The 25,376-nt window shown below is 39.7% G+C and overlaps 1 protein-coding gene and 1 pseudogene across 2 annotated transcripts in view; one reads left to right on the top strand and one right to left on the bottom strand.

Moving 5' to 3' along the window:
• RNF150 (ring finger protein 150) overlaps window positions 1–25,376 on the bottom strand; it is a gene marked incomplete at both ends in the record, with an annotated part of 250,070 nt that overhangs the window by 78,769 nt on the left and 145,925 nt on the right. The window contains one exon of the mRNA XM_079707553.1: window positions 11,864–12,114. Within this exon, the coding sequence (XP_079563679.1) occupies window positions 11,864–12,114 (251 nt within the window). The remainder of the gene's footprint in view (window positions 1–11,863; window positions 12,115–25,376) is intronic.
• Window positions 21,332–23,643, top strand: LOC307055363 (ATP-dependent RNA helicase DDX50-like; annotated as a pseudogene). Its single transcript has 2 exons — window positions 21,332–21,424; window positions 21,536–23,643. The product of its transcript is annotated as an ATP-dependent RNA helicase DDX50-like (transcript).

The following is a 25,376-nucleotide window of genomic DNA, read 5'->3' as shown; positions in this document are numbered from 1 at the left end:
TCAGGAATTGAGCCATCTTGGTAATTAGATTTACTCATCAATTTGATTGAAACAGGTATAAGAAAATATTTACCAAGGTTACTGGTTCCTTGATAACAATGAAGATAAACAGCTTTATGGAAAATAAACACAGAGCCATTTATTAGAAGAATAAAGTCTGACATAAACACCAACAAGGATAGTAAACAATGACAGACTCCAACCCAAGATGTATAATTTAGTTATCTCCTAAATACTTAAGAAACTGAGAAAAATAAGACATTTCCCTCTTGTTCCCCTCTGTGTTATAAACAGAAATGCAGTCAAGGTGAGAAAAAGCTAGGAATAAGGATGCCAAAACACAGCATCAAAATTGAGTTTATGTTCTTCCTATCTCATTTGGTTGAATAATTCTGTATCATCTTTGCCTCTTTTTTTTTCTGACAGCTATATTTTCTAATCATGATTCCTGTCATCACCAACACGACCAAGTGGAAAGATAACTAACTGTCCTTATGTTTCTAGGTGAAGAGAGGACATTATAGACATAAACAGAGTTGGTCCCAGTCATCTGGATGCTCATGTGGCCACAGGTGACTCAGCCACTTCCCGCAGTTGCTCTAATACATAATGATTCTCCTGGGCCTGCTGGATGGTACAGAAACCATTGCACAGCAAGTCCAATCAATTTCTATGATGCAAATCACCCCTCCATCCACTTAGAAATATGGATAAAAGAATTAGACTCCTTTGGCGGCCATGGTGACTCCACAGCGTAAGGACTTAAAGCTGTTTGTGCATACAGGGCATGAGGTAAAAACATCAGGATTATTTTTGCGGGGGAAGTGCTGTAGAGGAGAAGGCAATGGCTTGGGAGTAAGAAAATCCAGCTTTTAGTCCTCTTTCTGGCACTCACTGACTGTGTGACTTTGGCCAAGTCACTTAAATATTCTGGACCTTAGTTTCTTTTATTAGTAACCTTAGGTATGTAAAGTCATGTCATTTCCAGCTTTACCACCTCATCGTTGTCATCCGCACAGAACAGAACTGGGAAGCAAAGATCCTTTGAGACTTGAATTATCGAAACACAGTAAATCCATGGCTAATGACCTCACTGAATACTTGCCCTCTATCCCCTGAGGACACCACAGCATCAATCAGGGACCATTTTGGTTCTCGCTCTTTAGCAGACAGAAGCATCTCCACTTACAGACCCTTCCTGGATGGCAGGCACGTGGCCTACTCCTATCCCCTCTCTTTCTCTTTTCCTGTGAAGTTCAAGTTTGTTTTAAATTCCATTACTTCTTTTGTTCCAACATCACGTCAGCAGCAAGATGTGCAAAAGAAATCAAAGGGCCACGGGCCATGTACATGCAAATAATAGGAAAAGGTATTCTCAGGGAGAGGTAACTCCTTCAAGAAAGCTTTGTTGAATGTCATTACCAGACCTTACATGAAACAACACAAAACAGGTCTAGTTTCTTTGGGTTAGCCTCAAAGGCAATATTGTTTATGAAAAACAAAAAAGAACCTGATTTAGTTTATCTGATCTGCTCATATTTGAAAGAGCTGCCATCTGCTAGGAGTCCTGTGGTTTTCAGGATGCAGACCCAGTCCTTGTGTCTGAGGTGGGATGTCCTAGGAGACAGTGAGACAATGTCCCAGAGCATCACCAGAAGGCAGGCTCACAGCCCACAGGCATGGCCATGGCAGGAATGCTGCTGGCTGGCTTTGTCCTATAGGGTTTCTTTTTCTTTCTTAAATTTATTTATTTGTTTTTATTTTTGGCTGCGTTGGGTCTCTGCTGCTGCGCACGGGCTTTCTCTAGTTGCGGCGAGTGGGGGCTACTCTTCGTTGTGGTGCGTGGGATTTAGGTGCGTGGGCTTCAGTAGTTGTGGCACGTGGGCTCAGCAGTTGTGGCTCACGGGCTCTAGAGCACAGGCTCAGTAGCTGTGGCGCACGGGCTTAGTTGCTCCGCGGCATGTGGGATCTTCCTGGACCAGGACTCGAACCCATGTCCCCTGCATTGGCAGGCAGATTCTTAACCACTGTGCCACGAAGAAGTCCCTGTCCTGTAGGGTTTCTATAAGTAGGATAAGAATTAGTGAACAGCAGCCAAAGTGGCACACCTGGGAAATGGGGGACACAGGGATTCTTAACCTCCTGGTGGGGAGCGGAGGGCTGCCCAGGGTGCACACTGCTGTTTAGGATCAAGAGTCAGTCTCGGATCTGGCTCCCCACCTCAAGGTTCAAGAAGGGGTCCCCAGATGAGAGGTCATTCGTTGGTGGAATGAGGAATAACCTTTAGCATCCTCTCTGAAGCACCATGAGGTGGAGAATCTTAAATCAGATACTAGAAAGGGCTTAGCAATCAATCCTTACTTCTAAAGCCAAAAAGGGCCAATCTTCAAACAGTAGAATGGTGGGGAGTTGCTCATGTTTCCTGCTGTGACTCAAGTGGGGCTGGCGGCCCTCTTGGTGGGCCAAGTCTCCTCAGTACCTCAATTCTGTGAAGGGAGCTTTGTCTGCTGGCAATCACTCAACCTTGAAATCAAAAACCTGGTTGTGTGCCCTTGAAAAAAAAATCACTTAACATTTCTCTCCCTCAAATTCATTATGTCTCGTGTCCTTTTAAACTCTAAAAACTATGATTGGGAGTTTGGTATTGACATGTACACACTGCTATATTTAAAATGGATAACCAACAAGGACCTGCTGTATAGCACAGGGAACTCAGCTCAATATTCTGTAATAGCCTAAGTGGGAAAAGAACTTGAAAAAGAATGGATACATATATATGTATAACTGAATCACTTTGCTGTACACCTGAAACTTACACAACACTGTTAATCAACTAGACTCCAATATACAATAAAAATTAAAAAAAACCTATGATTCTCACATCAGGCAGTCAGCATTCTCAAATAGATGAGTAGAATGGCCACGTATCTACTGCCTCCCAAATCCTTACAGCTGTAGTTTCCCATCTGCAGCCCTTCTGAGAACTGGGGTTCTCAGGGCTGATCTGAGAGGTGTCTGGGTGATGCGGGGTAGAGGTCCACCCTGGTGACATCCGTGGGCTATTTCCTTAAAGTACTGATCCAGGGCCATCATGAGACTTGTGAGGAGAGATAGAGAGACATGGCCTAGCCCTTAAAAGCCACTTTGGCATGTGTTAAATGGCCAGAAGAATGTTCTTCCTAATCATCATAGGACCTTTCCATCCCTGAAAAGTGGGTTGTGGCCTGCAACTTCTCTTCCCATACCGCTTTCGTGCTTTTACTCGTGTGTCCTTGCACACTTCACAGGTGTGAGTGTGATAGAAAAGGCTTCTTGTGCCTGAGCACGATTTCCTCTCGCCTTGCTCTGCCTGGCTGGCTGGACCACTGTTCCTATCTCTATGATTCAGATCCGGTTCTTGACTCCAAAACCTCCTAAGCTCTTCCTGCACTGGACTGTTCTCCTGCCTCATGACCCTGCCCTGCCCAAGCCTCTGATTCCACTTTGCTCCAAAACAGGCGTTAGATACAAACACTCTACTCGCCTTTAAGTGGTCCCAGCTCCTGACACTTCAGTCTTGACAGTATTCTAGATCCTCACCTAGCTGCCTGGGAGGGTCCCATTTGTGTTTGGGTCTATGTTTGATTATGTAACAGAGAACTCTGGACCTGGTCGGAGCTGAGACCCAGATGGTTGGAATGTGACGTTATGAAAAGCAGCTCCCCAAACGGTTCCATGTGTGCTCTGGGCCAACCTGTATCCTAACCCTCGCAGGATGCTTCCACGGGCTCTTCCAGGCCCCAGGGCTTGTTTGGGAATGGGGGACAGGAGTCCAGCTGCCTCCTTGAACTCCATCGAGAGGGAACTTGAAACAGTCAGGCACTGGACTCAGGCATCCACAGGCTGGCTGACAGCAGGGTCCTCAAAGCAGCCTGGCCCTGGAGAAAAGATGACAGGGCTCCAAGAAAGACAAGCATTGTGACTGAAGGTCATGGCAGAGCAGTGACCCTGAGCCGAGGGGCGGTGCATCCAGAGGGAGCGTGAGGCTGTGCCTGGTCTCTGCAAATCAGCATCTTTGCTGCACCTCCCTCAGAGGGCCTGCAGGCAGGGGAAGGGACAAGGCGAGGAGGGAATGGTTTCAAATAGTGACAAGAATTGGGAAGAAAATAAAACAAATGCATAAAATCATATGATGGAAGGAGAGAGACCGGGGTGCGAGTGTACATCAGGCTGTCTTCAGGCCTCTTCTCTGGATGCCCACTTTCAGGGGGTGCTCACCCTGTCCTGACCATTTAAATGGCATCTCTATACCGATGACTCTTATATGTCCACCTCCAGCTCTTCTCCCCTAACCTCTCGGCTTGTATAAGAAATACCTACCTGGCATCTCTATCTAATAGGCTTCTTTTTTTCCCCCCGATGTTTATTTAGTATCTGTTTCTTTTTTTTTTTTTAATTGAAGTATAGGGCTTCCCTGGTGGCGCAGTGGTTGAGGGTCTGCCTGCCGATGCAGGGGACACAGGTTCGTGCCCCGGTCCGGGAAGATCCCACATGCCGCGGAGTGGCTGGGCCCGTGAGCCATGGCCGCTGAGCCTGAGCGTCCGGAGCCTGTGCTCCGCAACGGGAGAGGCCACAACAGTGAGAGGCCCACGTACCGAAAAAAAAAAAAAAAAAAAAAAAGTAAAATTGAAGTATAGTTGATTTGCACTGTTGTGTTGGCTTCTAAAATTTCACATCTCCATACCCAAATTCCAGATTCCCCAGCCCCTCAGGATCTCTTCTGTTTTTCCTGTTGCAGTTAATGCTGTAAGAATGGACCTAATTGCATGCTTGATTCTTCTCCTTCCCTCACACATATGACAAGCATGTGATTACTATCTAAATCGGAACACTTGGGAGAGTAAAATTGGGGTTATTAATAATGAGGCTGGCACAACAGGTATAAACTAGGAAATGTGTTTTATATTCTACACCTAATCCACAGGACTTTGAACTATTGCCCTAATCTGACGCCCATCTGGCTTCTCTACGTTGCTCCCTCTAATCCAAACTCATCATCTGTCATCTTGACTTCCGTACAGCCCTCCACGTGGGCTCATATCTGTTTTTATGTGTATGCCTGTTGATGCCACTACAATATATGCTATGTGAAGGCAGAGTCCTTGTGCATGTAACAAATGTGCAAAGGAACTTTTCTGATTTATAGACACAGAAACTTCTGGAAGCATAGAAAGGGAAGTGCTAAGACTTGTTGCCTCTTGGGAGACCTAGAGGGAGGGAAATTGACAAAGAGAGTCTGAAGTGGGGAGAATGCTTACTTGTAAATGGATGCTCTTTTATTTTGCCTGTTTTTTTACAGTGTGCCTACACTGTTATTGTTAATCAAAACACACTGCTTCATGGGAAGTTTTTCTCCAAGAATGCCAGATTCTTCCTCTGTAGTCTATTGATATGCCCTTCTTTTCCCATAACTCTGAACAAAAAAGTCCCATTTTCTTTCAAACTGTGTCACCTGGAACCTAAAGCCCATATCTAGACTTAACTTCATGTGAGTTATAAAAAAATGGGCTATTTAAATTTGGGGAGGGGAATACTATTTTCTAAGAATTGCTTTATCTTTAAAAAGACAACCCAGGTTGGAGTTTTTTTTAGCACGAGTCACCCATTTTCCTTGCCTGGCCCTGCAATAAACCTTTCTCTGCTTCAAAAAATAAAATAAGAACGATCCAGTTAACAACTCTCAGATAACCAATCACACATATTTTCTCATTGGATCCTTGCATCAAGCCTGTGGGGATGACCCGTGGTCATTCCCACTTTATTTTTTTATTATTTATTTATTTTTTTTGGCTGCACTGTGCAGCATGCGGGACCTTTGTTCCCTGACCAGGGATCAAACCCATACCCCCTGCATTGGGAGCACACAGTCTTAACCACTGGACCACCAGGGAAGTCCCCATTCCCACTTTATATGTGAGGAAATCTAGGCACAGAAAGGTGAAGATCCACATAAGATCATACCACTAGAAACTGCCAGAGTAAAGATTTGAATTCAGACCTGACTCCAAAGCTGTGTGTTTAACTATTACCTTGCACTGGCACTATCTTGGTATAGTTGCCTTAGGAAACATGGCACTCCAGCCAAATCTCTTTCTCCACTTTAAATTGTGGCCCTTATTCTCCATGTCATCATCTACCTCGCTGTGAGGTTACTAACATAAAGAACATCTAGCAAATCTTACTCTGTGAGAAACTGCATTGAAATGATCTGAAAAGGCTAATGATTGTGTAAGATGACGGTGACTTTCCTCTAAGTGTGATCTCCACCAAGCCAAGCAGAGACTGAGGTACGCTTCTGGCTAATTCAAGTTCAGTCTTGAACTTGAATCACACCTGAAAGGTTAGATACTTCACCAATGTAACATTAATGCCTTTGATATTCCATTTCAGACTGTGAGCCTACATCTAACCCAAGAGTTACTCTTTCTGAAGGGCCAATAGCGCTTCAATAAAAATAAATGACTTCAGTTCACCTGATGGTTAGTACAGCTATAGCTTATACAGCTGTAACTTTCTGCTGAATGGAACGAAGCACTGCCCATCAAAAGAAAAATATTTTTCTAAGGGAAATTACATATTATTATTCCACTCATAAAAGGGCTAAAGTATGGTGTCTATTTTGATCAAGAAACAGTGCTAACTTTCAGCACGATCCAAATTCACTGAGTAACCTGAAGGTAACATCCTGTAATTCAAGGAAGGGAACAGAGTAAACACTTAAACCCCATCCACTTCTAATTTGCTTTTCACATACATCACAGAGTATGCATAGGCCAAGACAGAAATGCAATCTCTATCTACCCGCACAAAGTGAACTAGCAATTGAAATAGTTACTCAACCAAGTCAAACCTAAAATTTCATCCTTACCTCAATTTTCCAGTGATTGCTTGGATTACCTATAGACTCAAAAAGATAGGGGTACCATTTCTATTTATCATTGTTGGATCAGCTGGAAAGTGTCTTTGCAATAACTGATTTATATTTGTATGGTTTCTTCAAATGTAACCCTTAGGAACCAGTGGAACTGAACATATTTGTTCTATATCTAGTTTCACTGCCTTGTGTCTAACTGGTAATAGCTGTCCACTTAAATTCCAGAATATTCAGTAAAAGTGGCAAAGTTGGAATTGTATATAATCATTATGGAATCTATATGATAGTAATAATGACACCATTCATTGAGAGCTTTGTAAGTGATTGATCATGTTCAGGGACTTTAAAATATAAGATACATTAAGCCATTTAATCCTCACTGTAACTATAAAAAGAAGGTATATTCCCATTTAGTTTAGAAAACTAAAGCATAAAGTATCTTGTCCACTTGTGGTAAGTGGTGGAACCTGACTACTAGGTAGCCACCAAAAATCATGTTTCAAAGATTATTTAATGATGGGGGAAATGCTCACCATTTAATAAAAAAAAGAGAACACAAACTTACATGTCTTACATGTGTGTCTGTATCTCATGCATACATAGACACATATACGATGATATTTTACTGAATATATATATATATATGAGGTTAAAAGTCTGAAAGGTAATGTACTCAGTTGTTAACAATTCAGTAAGGTGATGGGTGATTTTGTCTTCTCTTTTAGTATTTTTCTATGATTGCCAAAATTTATTAGAATAAACATGCATGATTTTGAGAGTCAGAAAAAAGCAATAAAAATGTTAAAAAAATTGTTCCAGAAGCTATAGAAAATTTAAACAGACAAATTTCCATAAAATAAATAGAAAGTCCAAGAGCTGTCCTCCTAAAACATCTTAGACTTTATTGGCTTACAAAAAGTTCTCTAATACTTCAAGGATCAGCGAATTCCAGGGCTGTTTAAAATGCTCTAGAACTGGGCTGTCCGATGGGGCTTTCTATGATGATGAATGTGTCCTATCTATGCTGTATCTATTCTAGTAGCCTCTAGAAATGTAGCTAGCATGACTGAGGAGCAGAATTTTACATTTTATTTTATTACAATTAATTTAAATTTAAATAGTCACGCATGGTTAGTGACTACCATGTTGGACGCTGCAACTCTGGACTATAGAAAATGGAGGAAAATTTGCAAATTCTTCTTATAAAAACCAGTATAGCCCTTACCTAAACATGATAAAAATGTAAACTATGGACAAATTTCACATGTGAATATCAAGGTAAAAAATAAATAATGTACCACATACGATATGATCAAAACAATCTAGCACACATTAGAGGATTAGCATGTACTGGAAATTCAGGACGGTTCAATATTAGGAAATCCATTAATTTAAACCACTCCTATTAATAGATCAAAAGAGAAAACCCAGACTACAGCTCTTGAAAAGGCATTTGTTAAAATTAAAAGTACATTCTTTTTTTTTTTGTGGTACGCGGGCCTCTCACTGTTGTGGCCTCTCCCATTGCGGAGCACAGGCTCCGGACGCGCAGGCTCAGTGGCCATGGCTCACGGGCCCAGCGCTCCGCAGCATGTGGGATCTTCCCGGACTGGGGCACGAACCCGTGTCCCCTGCATTGGCAGGCAGACTCTCAACCACTGCGCCACCAGGGAAGCCCAAAAGTACATTCTTGATGAAAACTCTGAATAAAACAGGACTATGTTGCCATTTATACAACATGTTAAATATATATCTTAACCTAGAAGGCTGCATGGGGAAATAATAAAATTGAGAAATGATAAAAACGATCCATGAAACTCAGAATGTTCCCATTAAATACTGAATGAAGAGTAATATGTTCACTATTACTACTATTACTTTAGTTGATTCTGGAGGCACAAGTCAGTGAAGTTAGATAATAGAGAAAAAAGGAGTTTTAAAATTTCAAAGAAGTAAATTATCATTGATTGCGTATTATTAGTATAATCCTGATAAACTGACACAAACAATCACAAGTACTACAATGTAGTGGTTAAGAGCATACACTCTGAAGCCTTGCTGTTGGTTCAGTTGCTGTCTCTATTAGTAACTAGCTGTGTGACCTTGGGCAACTTATTTAACCTCTGTTTCCTTCTCTGTAAAATGAAGAAAACAGAATTATCTGCTATAAGGCTATTAAGTAGGTTAAGTATGTAAATATATAGAGAGCTCTTACAACATGCCTGTATTTAATATATACTATATAATATCACTATTATTAAGGTAATAATAATAATTTAAAATGATAATAAATTACAAAATACATAAATTACTAAATTATAATAACGTACAAAATAAACATAAAAAATCAAAAGACTTCCCATATGAAAAAGGGGATTTCATTTATAATTGCAACACAATGACCTAGGAATAGACATAAGAAGAATGTGCAAGATTAAATGAGGCTATTTTGAATGCTGTTAGGGAATAAAAAGAATAGTTGAATAAAGGGAAAACATATACTACACTTTGATAGGAAGATTCAACATCAGTAGGTTATAAACTCCTTCTAAATTATTCTATACATTAAAAACCTAGCTAAAAGTGATTCTAAAATCATATAAAGATAAACATGAAAAAAGTGAAAGAGCAATGAAAGAAGATTAGCATGAACAGATATGAGACATTATGGTGCTAAAATATTCAAAATAGTATGATATTGGAATGTGAATAGACCTATTAAAGCTACATTTTATAGAGCATAGAAATAGAACCGAATACATATGGGGCTTTAATATATGCTAGATGGGGGAGGGTTCTGCATACGAGAAGGAAAAGATTAATTATTCAATAAATACCAGTTGCAAAAACTGGGAGGCAATCTGAAACAAAACTAATGTTGGCTCTGTACTTAATTCCTTACACTGAAATAAGTTCTCTGTAGATTAAAGTTTTAATCATAAAAGTGAAATAAAAAAAGCAGTGGATGTAACCATGAGATACTGTTTTTCTATAGTCTTGGGCTATAGAAGATCTTATTATATAAAGCTCAGGAGCTATAAAAAATTGATAAATTCAGTTATGTAATACCCCCAAATTTCTACATGGTAAAAAGCTCCAAAGCTAAATCAAAGACAATGACAACTTGGGAGGAAAAGAATGGAATCTGTAGGATTCTCCCAAAAAGGGTTAACTGCTCTGACCAGTAAAGAGCTTATACACATCAGTATGATGTGACCAACAGCTCATTTGAAAAGTGGTCTAATAATGTAAGCAGGTACCTCATAGAAAAAAGAAATCACCTTTTTCTATTTTATGTTATTTGTGATAAGAAAAATGTGATACCATTTTTAACTTATTAAATTGCATACAACAAAAAAGCTGTAACATTCATTTGGTGAGGATATGCGTAAGTAGTGTTTGTTATTAGTATATTGTTGTATATGTTAGTATAAGCAGTATTAAATTAATACACTACTGCACGAATGTTGTTTATATTAGTATAAACAGTATTACTATATTGTTGGTTAATATATAAATTGGTTCAACCTTTCTGGCAGACAATTTGGCAGTATCCATTATAGCTTAAAGTACACATACTATTGCCCTAGCTCTAAAACTTCCAGAATTTACCATACAGATATACTCACAAATGTGCTGTGTCATGTGTACATGTTTGTGTGTGTGTGTGTGTTTTGTCTTGTTTTTGGTAAGAGAAAACTTGTCCATTAATAGGAGCTGGTTAAATAAATGCGGCATATGCAGAAAATAAAGCATTATATAGCATACCTCATTTTATGGCCCTTCACAGATACTGTGTATTTTACAAATTGAAGGTTTGTGGCAACCCTGCATTGAGCAAATCGATCGGCACCATTTTTTCTGGCAGCATTTACTCTTTGTGTCTCTGTGTCACATTTTGGTAATTCTCACAATACTTCAAACTTTTTCATTATTACTGTATTTGTCATGGTGACCTGTGATCAGTGATCTCTGATGTTACTATTGCAACAAGATTATGATGAGTTGAAGGTTCAGATGATGGTTAACATTTTTTAGCAATATTTTAAAATTAAGGTACGTACTTTTTTTTTTAGACATAATGTTATTGCACACTTAATAGACTATAGTATAGGGTAAACATAACTTTTATGTGCACTGGGAAACCAAAAAATTCCTGTTGACTCACTTTATTGAGATATTTGCTTTATTGCAGTGGTCTGGAATGAAACCCACAATATCTCCAAGGTCTGCCTGTACAGTTATTAGAAATGAGAAGGCAGCTTGGATTGAGTGTTGATAAGAATTACTCTCCAAGATGAAGTGAGAAATACTGGTACAGAGTTAAGTGTGCTATCATTTGTTTAAAAACACATATACACACACACACACACGTTTGTAAGCATATAAAATATCCCTGGAAGGGAAGATATTCCAAGGAGAAGAACTGCTTAATTGAGGGGCAAACATGGGAAAGCAATTACTTTTCACCATATACCATTTTGTACCTTTTTCATTTTATACTATGTGTAGGCACTGTCTGTTCCAAAATTAATTGTTTTTTAAAATACCTTTTATTTTTTGTCTCCTTCTGTTCACAAGGAGGACATCCTGGCTCTTTCCACATTATGTTGATACAATTAGCATAATCTCAGCTCCCTTCCTCTTTCTCCCTTTATTTTGTGCCTAAATAAGTAAATAATTGTCCTCCAGATGAGCAATAGGAACATGGGACAAAGCACTTCCATGTTACAGAACAATGTTAGCAAAACATCAAAATATGTGTACTTGGAAAAGATCTGAAAAACTATACAGTAAATGTTAACAGTGTTTATCCTGAGTGGGGGTATCATAGGTAATTTTGGTTTGGGTCTTGGTATTTTCTGTGATTTCCAAAGTTTACACAATAATATGTCTTATTCTGGTAATAATTTTTCAGTTTTTTTCTTTTTCTAACTTTCTGCTACTCACCTGGTTCCTGTCCCTGGCATTTGCATATCGAAATCTCTGGATATAATAGAAGACCAGCCAGGCGAGGGAAATGATCATCAGGACGATGAAGGAGATGGAGACAAACACAACCGAGGTGCGGCTCACGTATTTCTGCAAGTTCCGGGTTCCGATGGTGATGTACATCGTCACGGTGATGTTTCTCTCCAGCAGGCTTACTATCTCCTTCCCTTTGGGCTCAGGAATCATTATGGCCACGATGTCTTCTACACCTGTTGTGAGAGGGACAACAGGGTAAGGGGACGAGAGAAAGAGAAAATCACAGTGAAATGTCTGGCCAAAGGAACAGGCACCAAATAATGACACTTCTTTCAGTGATTCTATGCCAGATCAAATAGCCAGGTCTAATTCTCAGATCTAATAGCCAGAAATGGAGTTGAAGTTTCTCTTTCCTCAGCTACCTTGGGATGCTGCTATCTTGTGTATGAGAAAAGAACCTAAAACAAACTCGTGATTTTGGTACCAGCGAGGTCATGATGGTGCTACTTTCTAGCTCCCTAAGGTGGTGTGACCCTGGTCTAGTAAAGGGTAGACCCTTCCCAACCAGCCTAGGTTACAGTTCTATGTTGCATTTCACAGATCCCCCCCCACCCCCGAGGAGGGGAAAAGGCACTTTGTGCCCCATGGCAAAGGATAAAATGCCCAGTTTTATGTCATCTGTCTGTGAGTTCTCTCTTTCCCATGGACACTAGGGGGACTCAATTACAGATTTCTACTCATCATTCCCAAGGCAGTTTTCTCCTACAGTGAGTACCGAAAGCAACTCCAAAGTGTATTAAAATATAGTTGATTGGGCTTCCCTGGTGGCGCAGTGGTTGAGAGTCCGCCTGCCGATGCAGGGGACACTGGTTCGTGCCCTGGTCCAGGAAGATCCCACATGCCGAGGAGTGGCTGGGCCCGTGAGCCACGGCCGCTGAGCCTGAGCGTCCGGAGCCTGTGCTCCGCAACGGGAGAGGCCACAGCAGTGAGAGGCCCGCGTACCGCAAAAAAAAAAAAAAAAAAAAAAAAAAAATATATATATATATACATATAGTTGATTTACAACATTATATTAGTTTCAGGCATACAGCATAGTGATTCGGCATTTTCATAGATTATTCTCTATTATGAGTTATTACAAGATAATGACTAGAATTCCCTGTGCTATACTATATGTCCTGTTGCTTATCTATTTTATACATAGTAAGTAGTTTGTATCGGTTAATCCCATACCCCTAATTTGTCTCTGCCGCCTTCTGTCTCCCCTTTGGTAACCACAGGTTTGTTTTCTATATCTGTGAGTCTGTTTATGCCAAAGGACTCTTCTTAACAAGCTCTATTATGACCTGCCAACATAAAATAATGGTCTCAGAATTATCTTCTGCTTATTTTACCTAATTCAATATAAACAGTTTGTGTATTCTCACGCCAAGCACAGGGAGGATACAGGCTGTATGGATCATTCCAGGATGGTTTTACCTCCACTAATACTCTCACTGCAAAGTGTCTTACTGGACACTTTGAAGCAGAAGTGGTACCTTTCTTCAGTCTGAGTTATCTGGGTCATTGTCCCTGTTCTTCATGACACTCTGAGGCACAGCCTCTTGGTGAGCAGTGCAGGGGCCTCTGTAAGGGGTCTTTAGTAAGGATTTGATATCAGCTCCACATGAGCCTACTTGACATGCCACTGTGGCTGATGCACAGATTAGAACATCGATCTCACTAGGACAGTTCTCAGGGATCACCCCAATTCAAACCCATGCCTGCAACGTTCTTTATGGGCCCCACTTCGACGTGGAAATATCCTATTACTTGGGGTTACTACAAATTAAAGTGCAAATTTACAATTAGGGTATAGATTCTGGACAAAAGTAAACACCACTTCAGCTGCTTAAAGCTGGCCTTATTCACGTGCTGAGGTCAGTCAGCGAGATGGAATGACCAGATTATATTTGTTCAGGGTGTTGCAAGTCTCTTAGAAGTTATTTAGGGCTTTCACTTGACCTTGATTTCTAGGCAGTTTTTCCATCCTAAGTTCTTTGATGGTATTTCACTTAGGCTGAATGAATACTTTTAAAAGCTAACTAGATACAATGGTGTCTGTGTATGAGACATCAATTATATGATTTTTTAAATTCCTAAAACCTTTGTGCTGGCTCAACTGTAAAATCACAAAACTACACAGTGTTTAGATTTGGCTGTTATTTCTGGGAATTACTGAAACTGATGACTTAGATTTCAACTTTGCAGAATTTACTGACAATTCTGATGGTTGTTCTCTCATCATGTTTACTTCAGCTAATGGTTGCATGTGGTCTGAGGTTTCGTGAGGAATTAAAGCTGTTGGAAGGCTTTGTCTTTACAGAAATATGATCCTCTTTGCATACTGGACTAATCTGGCCTGATGAAGCTCATCCCAGTGCTGTAGGCACTTTGTAGATATTTAATCAGTGACAGAATCCTAAGTTTTCGTTTTTTTTTAATTTATGTTTTTTAAGCATGTCTATTCAAGGCTCCAGAATGAGATTTTTTTTTTTTTGAGGATGAGATCTTGGGGTTATTTATATAAGACCCTGTATGCTCAGACTTGGACAAGTTTTATACTTTTTAGTAGTCAGTTTATCAATATATTCCTCTATGGCATCATTTTGATACTCTGCTTAGGAAGCTCTTCTCCACCAAAGATGATAGAAATACTCATCTAAAATTGCTTTTCGAAACCTTAAATGTAGTTTCATTTTTCCATTTAAATCTTGAACAATCTGAATGTGATTCAATAACAACACATTTGTTGAGCTCCTATAATGTGCTGGGCAGAAAGGAGACAGATAGGATGCAATTTATTTTTCCCCTAAATTCTCAGACATATATTGTTGTCTACTTTTGGATTTTTTTTTTTTAATTGTAAGATGAGTCTATCTTTCGCTGACCAACACCAGGCTCTTTGGGTTGTGGAGCTGTTAACATATTTACTATTTGGTAGCCTAACCCTTTCTTCACCAATTTCCGCCCCTCCTGGCAGAACAATGCTCCTATTATCTCCTTAATTTTATTAAGAGACCATAGAGAGTAACAGTGAAGAACTGGGCTCTGGAACTGGACAGCTTTTTCAAACTTCAGCTCAGCATGTTTAAAATAGGGAACCAGAAATGCAAATCAAAACTACAATGAGGTATCACCTCACACCAGTAGAATGGGCATCATCAGAAAATCTACAAACAACAAATGCTGGAGAGGGTGTGGAGAAAAGGGAACCCTCTTGTTGGTGGGAATGTAAATTGATACAGACACTGTGGAGAACAGTCTGGAGGTTCCTTAAAAAACTAAAAATAGAACTACCGTATGACCCAGCAATCCCACTACAGGGCATATACCCAGAGAAAACCATAATGCAAAAAGACACATGCACCCCAATGTTCACAGCAGCACTATTTACAATAGCCAGGTCATGGAAGCAACCTAAATGTCCATCGACAGATGAATGGATAAAGAAGATGTGGTACCTATAGACAATGGAATATTACTCAGCCATAAAAAGGAATGAAATTGGGTCATTTGTAGAGACGTGGATGGATCTAGAGACTGTCATACAGAGTGAAGTCAGAAAGAGAAAAACAAATATTGTATATTAATGCATATATGTGGAACCTAGAAAAATGGTACAGATGAACTGGTTTGCAGGGCAGAAATAGAGACACAGATGTAGGGAACAAGTGTATGGACACCAAGGGGGGAAAATGGTGGGGGGTGAGTGGTGGGTGGTGGGGTGGTGGGATGAATTGGGAGATTGGGATTGACATGTATACACTGATGTGTATAAAATGGAAAACTAATAAGAACCTGCTGTATAAAAAAATAAATAAAATTCTAAAATTCAAAATAAAAAAATAGGCAACCAAATTTTGGATATCCACAAAATTTTAGATTACCCATCACCCATTTTTCAGGACATGAGAAAACATTTTCTCTTCCTATAAAGTATAATTAGCTACTTTAACGCATTTATTTTAAACTTAAGTGCTTAGTTACACTACCTGTGTTGTTCGTCCCACTGTTGTGCTTTCATGATATATGACATCCGCTTGAAAAGACAGTGAAAATGGAAATGGGGCGGTTCTTTTCATCTGGACCTCAACCTTATTCATCTTCAATATTCATAATGAATTTCTAGGGCTGATGATGGTAAAAAATAGACGGGATTCTGGGATATTTCTCCATGCACTTTAGGCTATTACTGTGCGTGATAAAAAGAGATGCTGAGGGTATCCATTTATCCCAATAGAAATAGTCATTAGGAATTTAGGTATTTAGGGTGTCCAAAAATGGTACAAAGTGGACTTGATGAATTATCTGAGCAGTCTGATCAATGCACAAAATCCAGGACCAAAAGCTGCTACAGGATCTAATCTGTTCAAAATAAGACATGTGCACCAATGTTAGTTTTCAGACAATTCCCAGATCTTTGCTTCATTTTGAAGATGCAGCTAGCGTCCCAGAGAAGGCAGCAGATTCTCCCCAGGTAGGTTGTAGTGTAATTGCTCTGAGGGTGTACATGAGGAGGGGGTGAGGGGAGAAGTGGGGGTGATGGGGGAGAGTGCGCTGAAAGCCCCGCTGAGAGATGTCCTCAGAGTTCAGTGCTGCCTTAAGCATCTGATCTATGACACACAGGAGGCTCTGAGGCTTGGGGAAGAGAAGTTAACAAAAAGCATATTTTGGATGGGTAAAATCTACAAAGAGGTCCTGCTATTTGGGCAATTCTATGTATACTCTGACTCCTAGTCACTGTAATAGAGTGTCTCTTTTTGCAAAATGATGCCAGCCTACCATCTATTTTCCTCCCAAAGGCACTTTCTACTTCTGAGTGATCGCTGCTGTGTAATTATCGTGTATCCTGGAAAAACTCTTCAGCCCTGCAAGAGAACGTGTGACCAGGACACACAGGGCCCTGCTGCCAGTTAAACAGCAGGAGCAGCCTGTAGTTTTAGTGCTTCCTTTTCCCGGGAGAGGGCTCAATTGCCATCATCTAATTTGGTACATAAGTAAGGAATCAAAACAAAAGTTCAAAAAGCCAAAGAATGTTGAATAACCAGGAAATCCTTTACTTATGAATTCAAAACCAGGCTGTTTAAACACTGTGTTAATAGAATGTTTAGAAAACCAGCAAAGGGCTAGATATTTTACAGGGCTGGCGGCCCCATCCTTCCTGTGCATCTTGGAGGGTGATACAATTCCTCCTAAGTTCATGTGAGGAAAAATCCTTTTTCAATTCTCTGCATCCTCTCTCCCCTAATCCTTACTTTAGTTCCATGGATGGCCCTTTAGAATTTAGTCAATACTAAGAGAAACCTGCAGTTTCCATTTGTAGATATTTTTTATTTATACACGTAATATCTACTTTTTTTTAAAGAGTCAGTTCCTGATTATTATCTATTCTCAAGTGAGACAATGTATGTGAAATGATTTATAAAGCCTGCAAAGTACCATAGAAATGTAAAGTATTATCACTTTCTGCATTCATTTAAAATTTATTTTTAACAAACACAGATGCAAAAATAAAGCACTCACAAATAGATTCTAACAATATAGTAAAAACTCTTCATGACCCAGAGGATTTATCCTAGGAAGGTGAGGGTGATTTAACATTAGAAAATGTGTTCATGATTAGGGGAAGCTCAGTAAAGGATGTACAAGAAGGTTTTGTTTTACAACTTTTCTGTAAGTCTAAAAATATGTCCAAAAAAGTTTAAAACTTATTTATAGGTTTTTTATACTTATTGTTTGGTAATGCTTAAGAGTCTAATTAGAGGTTATTTGGTCTACCTCTCTGGATGCATCTTAACTGAGACAGCCAAGTGAGGAGGTGTATTTAGGAGGAGAGTGCCTTGTGTTTGGGTTATCTTGACTCTGGAGAACCACAGGGCAAACCAACCACAGAGGAAGAGAGGCGGGCAGAGAAATCTTCCCCATAGAGGAGACGAGTTGTGTGTTAAATGGGATAGGGCGGGTGGGAGGGAGGGAGATGCAAGAGGGAGGAGATATGGGGACATATGTATATGTATAACTGATTCACTTTGTTATACAGCAGAAACTAACACACCATTGTAAAGCAATTATACTCCAATAAAGATGTTAAAAAAAAAAAAAAGAGTCCAGGGCTTAGAATGCAGAGAGATGGCTGCCTTGGGCTATTCCTGGCAGAGAATCATAAATTCAGATCCTACAGCTGCCAGGCCAGGAATCTAAATATAAGCCCGGTGAAAAGACAATAGGAAATGAGATGATTTGAGAAGAAAATAACACACATCCATCTAAAGGTTTGTTTGTTTGTTTTTTTTAACTGGAAAGCACCTGGAGTTAGTCTTTGGGCCACTCGTTTTCAATCCATGATAGATTCAAGAGTTTAAGAGGGAAGAGTAGAAGGATTTAAAAAATATTTTTTTAAAATTTATGGCTGTTCTGGGTCTTCGTTTCTGCGCGAGGGCTTTCTCTAGTTGTGGCAAGCTGTGGCCACTCTTCATCGCGGTGCGCGGGCCTCTCACTGTCGCGGCCTCTCTTCTTGCGGAGCACAAGCTCCAGATGCGCAGGCTCAGTAATTATGGCTCACGGGCCCAGTTGCTCCACGGCATGTGGGATCTTCCCAGACCAGGGCTCGAACCCGTGTCCCCTGCATTGGCAGGCAGATTCTCAACCACTGCGCCACCAGGGAAGCCTCAAGTAAAAGGATTTTGAGGTGTCTGTCTAGCCCAGCATCAGATGGAAAAGTAGACCAGACTTTATGACAGAAGCCCTATGGAGTAAAGAGCTAATGTTCAATGAACTTTGGAAATAAGACCGTAGGCCTAGAATATTTTCAAATACAGTTTTTCTGTGTAAATGAAAGTTTGCACGCAGGGAGAAATGAGGGTAGCAACTATCAGACTGCTGGTGAATGTCTCACCCCAAACCTTAATACAGCACTGTGTGTGCTATATTTTATGCACAAGCACATCTCACAATTCTCTCCATTCTACAGCTTTCCAGGAGTTATTCCTGGACCAACAGGGGAGGGAGCCTCAAAAGTAAATACATTTCAAAATGGTAAAATATTCATTTGAGAAGTGGTTTGAGTACCTAGTGTGAAAACAGGAAGAGTAACAACAGTAAAGAGGTCAAATACATTTTTGACAAGAGAATCAGATATGTACCTTGAAAATAAGGGCATTACTGTAAAGAAGGTACATTATACATCTGAAAAAAAGATTTAGATAAACATTTAGAACACTGTGTCTTTCCTTCATTACATCAGTCAAACAAATAAAATTTGATATTTAGTATCTACCAAAGATTCCAGGTTTGTTCCAGAGAATGAAACATTAAAATTCCTTTTTAGGGGGAATTAAAAAAATGTGTTAATGCGTTTCAGTACATTAACAAATTAAAGGAATACAACATATGATTATCTGGTGTAGCTAGCTGTCCTCCAACATCTGCTCTCTTGCACTTCTATGATATTAGTGTCTCAGATGGGCACGGGCTGTTGAGTGAAAAGCATTAATCATCAGTAGCCTCCCTTGCAGCTAGATATGGCTATGTGATGAATATTTGGCCATTGAGATGTTGAGTGGAGATGACGTTTGCTACTCCAAGGTCTTATCCATAAAAGGGCTGAGTATGTGCAGCCCAGATCCTCTCTCTTTTTCTCTGACTTAACATGGAGAGAGGTAGAGCGGCCAGCTTCTTAGAGACCTAAGCCATAGGTTGGGAATGGTACCCATTCTGATTCTTATTAAGAGAAATGTATGGAAACTTACTTAATATGATATAAAGTATTTTCCAGAAATAGTACATTAAATGGAAGAAACATTAGAAGTTTTCAACTCAAATCATGAATAAGACAAGGATGAGCCAATATTCAAAGTAGAAGTAATATTTGGTGCAAAGAAACATAGGAATTAAAGTGGTAAATCTTGGAAAGGAAGAGTACAAACTGTCATTATTTGATGGATCACATGACCATCTGAAAAAGCCAAGATAACTCAGCTATTAAAATTAGAAGAATGCTCAGTAAAATATTAAGATTCAAGATCAACATACAAAAATTAGGAGGTTCTGATACACCAGTAATACCTAACGAGAATACGTAATGGAAAAAGTGATCTATACATATAGCAGCAGAAGTCATAAAATATCTAAGGATAAACCTAATAAATACTAGCCTTATATGAAGAGAACTATACAATAAAGTTTCTTTGTAAGACATCAAAAATTTCTGAAGCAGATTTTATTTCAGCCAAAGTGTTATTCAGTATTATGTATTTCGTTTCCAAACATATGTGATTTTTAAAGTTATCCATTTGCAATCATTATTATTTTGGCATTGTTGCATTATGGTCAAAGGAACACAGTCTCTTGATACTGATCCTTAATCATCTAATATATTTTTTGGGGGCAAATGTTCCATTTGTATTCAGAAACAGTGTATTTGAAAACATTATTTGCTGTGTATACATATCTCATTGATTAAGCTTATTAATTATATTTAGATCTTCTGTAACTGTTTATTTTCACCTGCTTGATGTCTCAAAGGGGAGTGTCAAAATGTCTCATACAACTGTTCCTTTATATGTTTTCTCTCTGAAATTCTGTCAGTTGCTGCTGTACCTTGAGTTTGTGTAGTTAACTGCGTGTGTGTTCATGACGGTTACATCCACTTACACTATTGTTGCTGTAGAGAGGTCTGATGCCACCATGATTCTTGTTGTTTGGAAGTGATCTGCTCTTCCTCTTTGTAACCTTTTGGAGTTACATTTGAGAATAGTCTTTGATATTCTTAAATGTCACTAGGTCTATTTATGAGTATTCATTCATTAGTTTGGTAGTACATGAACACTTTCAATTCAAGCTATTTCATTCTTTCTTTGATTCTAAAAGATTTATCTTCATACTTTATTGAAATATTTCCTCCTATATTTTTTCTCTCCTGTGATTCCTATTATCCTGTTGGTGGCACTTATTCTTCTAGTCACCATAAATGTCTGAAACATTTATCTTCATACGTTATTGAAATATTTCCTCCTATATTTTTTCTCTCCTGTGATTCCTATTATCCTATTGGTGGCACTTATTTTTCTGGTCACCATTTTTTTTTTAATACTTTCCCCCTCTCATTTAAAAAAATTTTATTTTGAAACAATTATAAACTAATAAGTGGCAAAAATAATACACAGAGGTCCCATGCACCCATCTCCCAGCCCCCTCCAATGGTGGCATCTTACATATTATAGTGCATTATCAAAACAAGAAATTGATTGGCACAACACAATCAACTAGATTATAGGACTTAGACATCATTAGTTTTGGCAAAACTACACCCAAAATGTCTTCGTATAAAACTCTGTGACAGGTGGCTGCCCGTAGGTGGTTGTGGCCGCCGTGCCCAGAGGGAGGCGGCGGCAGCGGTGGTGGCGAATGATGCCTGGGAAACTCCTCTGGGGGGACATTTTGGAGCTGGAGGCAACTTTGGAGGAGACCGACAGCCAGAGGAAGGAGAGGCAAAAGAGCTCTGTGGATGACGGAATTCGGATATGGGATTATGGACCTGTACTTCCCTTATAGGGCTGTTATGAAGATTTAAACAAGATAAGCCAAAAACATATTACACAATGCTGGAGTGACAGAAGGAAGTCAAGGCACTATTATGACTCAGATGGGAAATCAGAAACAATAGAAAATGGTGTTGTAGATGACCGGGATGCTCCCAAACCCAAAAGAGCTAAAATGAAAGAGAAGCTAAATAGTGACACTGAGGAAGGATGTAACAGACTTTCAGATGAATTTTCTAAATCTCATAAGACAAGAAGAAAAGATCTGTCAAATAGAGATATTGATGAATATGAAAAAAAATCAAAGCGAGTGTCATCCTTAGATAGCTCTACTCACAAATCAAGTGATAATTAACTAGAAGAGACCCTAACACGTGAACAGAAAGAAGGAGCATTCTCCAATTTCCTTATTTCTGAAGAGACTATAAAGCTTCTGAAAGGTCGAGGGCTAACATATCTCTTTCTTATTCAAGTTAAGACTTTTGGTTCTGTATATGAAGGAAAAGATTTAATTGCTCAAGCATGGACAGGAACAGGAAAGACATTCTCTTTTGCCATGCCCTTGATTGAAAGACTCCAAAGAAATCAAGAGACAATTAAAAAAAGCCACTCACCAAAGGTCCTTGTTTTGGCTCCTACAAGGGAACTGGCAAACCAAGTAGCCAAAGACTTCAAATATATAAGTAGGAAACTAGTGTGGCGTGTTTTTATGGTGGAACATCGTATCAAAGCCAAATTAATCATATTCAAAATGGTATTGACATCTTGGTTGGGACCCCTGGTCGTATCAAAGATCATCTGCAGAGCGGCTGATTAGATCTTTCTAAACTGCACCACGTTGTGCTTGATGAAGTGGATCAAATGTTAGATTTAGGTTTTGCTGAACAAGTTGAAGATATTATCCACGGATCCTACAAAACTGATTCTGAAGACAATCCTCAGACTTTATTTTTTTCTGCAACTTGCCCACAGTGGGTATACAAAGTTGCAAAAAAATACATGAAATCCAGATATGAACAGGTTGACCTTGTTGGGAAAATGACTCAAAAGGCTGCAACTACTGTGGAACATCTGACCGTCCAGTGCCATTAATCTGAGGCCAGCAGTTATTGGAGATGTCCTTCAAGTCTACAGCAGGTCTGAAGGGAGGGCTATTATCTTCTGTGAGACCAAAAAGAATGTAACTGAAATGGCCATGAATCCACACATAAAAGAGAATGCCCAGTGTTTACATGGCAACATCACACAGTCACAAAGAGAAATTACACTGAAAGGCTTCAGAGAGGGTAGTTTTAAAGTTTTGGTGGCAACCAATGTGGCTGCCCGTGGTTTGGACATTCCTGAGGTTGACCTGGTGATTCAGAGTTCACCTCCACAGGATGTTGAGTCCTATATTCATCGCTCTGGATGCACAGGTAGAGCTGGCCAGACAGGGATTTGCATATGTTTTTATCAACCAAGAGAAAGATATGTGGAATATATGTCAATTAATATGTCAATTGAGATATGTGGAACAAAAAGCAGGAATTACTTTTAAACGTGTAGGTGTTCCTTCTACAATGGATTTAGTTAAATCTAAAAGCATGGATGCCATCAGGTCGCTGGCTTCGTTTCTTAGGCTGCTATTGATTTTTTCCGACCATCAGCCCAGAGACTGATAGAAGAAAAAGGGGCAGTGGATGCACTGGCTGCAGCATTAGCCCACATCTCTGGCGCATCAAGTTTTGAACCATGTTCTTTAATCACCTCTGATAAGGGGTTTGTGACCATGACTCTGGAAAACCCAGAAGAAATACAGGATGTTAGCTGTGCTTGGAAAGAACGTAACAGAAAGCTGAGTAGTAGTGCTGTGTCCCAAACTACCAGAATGTGCCTCCTAAAAGGAAATATGGGCATTTGCTTTGATGTTCCCACACTGAGTCAGAAAGGTTACAGGAAGAGTGGCATGATTCAGACTGGATACTCTCAGTGCCAGCCAAGTTGCCTGAAATTGAAGAATATTATGATGGAAACACATCTTCTAATTCCAGACAGAGGAGTGGCTGGTCAAGTGGCCGGTGTAGCCGGTCAGGTAGACAGAGTCCACAGGGGAGTGGGTCAGGAAGCCGACAAGATGGTAGAAGACGAAGTGGGAACAGAAATCGATCAAGAAGCGGGGGTCACAAACGGAGTTTTGACTGAGATAGTTGATCTACCAGTGTGAGCTTGCCTATTTCTGCCTAATCATGTACATTATCCACCAAAAATTAGGTCATCATAGTTGAGGTCTGTTTCTGCTATTTGCAAAGAAGTTGGTTGTATTTTTTAAAAAAGTATTTCACAAGAATGGTTGTAAACAAATCTACTTACCCAGTTATACCTTTGAATAAAAAAACCTCCTTTTATTGTCTCTTTAAAAAACAACAACTCTATTTTATCACACATATAGAGTCATATAACTACTACCCACAATTAAAATATTGAAATATTCCATCACCATAAAGGAATTCCCTCTCCCTCTCTTTCCCCTTCTCTAACTCCTGATGTACACTTATGTATCTCCATCTCTTTAATTTTGTCTTTTCTAGAATGTTATATAAATGGAATCATACCTTTTTTTTTTTTTTTTTTTTTTTTTTTTTGTGGTACGCGGGCCTCTCACCACTGTGGCTTCTCCCATTGCGGAGCACAGGCTCCGGATACGCAGGCTCAGCGGCCATGGCTCACGGGCCCAGCCGCTCCGCGGCATGTGGGATCTTCCCGGACCGCGGCACAAACCCGCATCCCCTGCATCGGCAGGCGGACTCTCAACCACTGCGCCACCAGGGAAGCCCAGAATCATACCTTTTGAGATTGGCTTTTTTCACTCAGGATAATGTCCTTAACATCCATCTAGGTTGTAAAGTTGCATGGATCAGTAATTCATTCCCTCTCATTGTTGAGTAGTATTCTATGGTACATCAGAGTTGAACTATTCACCCATTGATGGACATAAGGGCTATTTCCAGTTTTTGGCTATTAAAAAACTTCTATGGAGCTTCCAACCCAACTTCTTACCCATGTCCTGCTCCTCAAACCCTTCTTCTATGACTCTCGGAAATGTAAATCAAATTGTCTAGTAGCTTCCATCTCTTCTGGGAATGATGCTTTCACTCCCTTGATCCTCCACCTTTTTGCTTTGATTGAGCTGGCTGCCCTATGAGGACACTACTTTCTCTGAACTGTGATTTCTCTGAACTGTGATCAAGTCTTTTTTTTTTACATTTTTATTAAACCCACATACCTCAGGGCCAGAAGATGGTTGGGTGTCCGTACTCCATCTTGCTACTTCCCAACCTTTACTCCTAACTTCATCCTATTCGCCTTCAAAAACTACTTATTTTTTGAGATTCTCTCCACCTGGATGGATAACTCTCTCTCCCCTCTCCTGGCCTCATCTGCCAAACTTCTGTTCATCTCTTTTATCACCCTCTTTAGCTCCCCTAGCTTCTAATAGTCATCCTCTTTGCACTGGAATTTTATTTTATTTTTTTCATGTACAGGGTTTTTAAAATTGTGGTAAAATACACATAACATAAAATTTACCATTTTAACCATTGTAAGTGTGTACACTTACAAAGTACAGTGGCATTAAGTACATTCACATTGTCATGCAACCGTCATCCCCATCCATCTCCAGGATTCTTTTCATCTTGCAGAACTGAAGCTGTGTACCCATTATACAATATTCTCCCCTCCTCTGAGGCCCTGGCATCCCTGATTCCACTTTCTGTCTCTTTGAATTTGACTACTATAGATACCTCATATAACTAGAATCATAGAGCATTTGTCTTTTTGTGACTGGCTACCTTCATTTAACATGAAGTCCTCAAGGGTCATTCATGTCGCAGCATGTGTTAGATTTTCCTTCTGTTACATTAATGAATACTATTCCA

Source organism: Hyperoodon ampullatus (genome assembly GCF_949752795.1).
Source record: "Hyperoodon ampullatus genome assembly, chromosome: 1".
NCBI lineage: Eukaryota > Metazoa > Chordata > Mammalia > Artiodactyla > Ziphiidae > Hyperoodon > Hyperoodon ampullatus.
The sequence above is the reverse complement of the archived record's forward strand: the minus strand, read 5'-3'. Positions and strand labels throughout refer to the sequence as shown.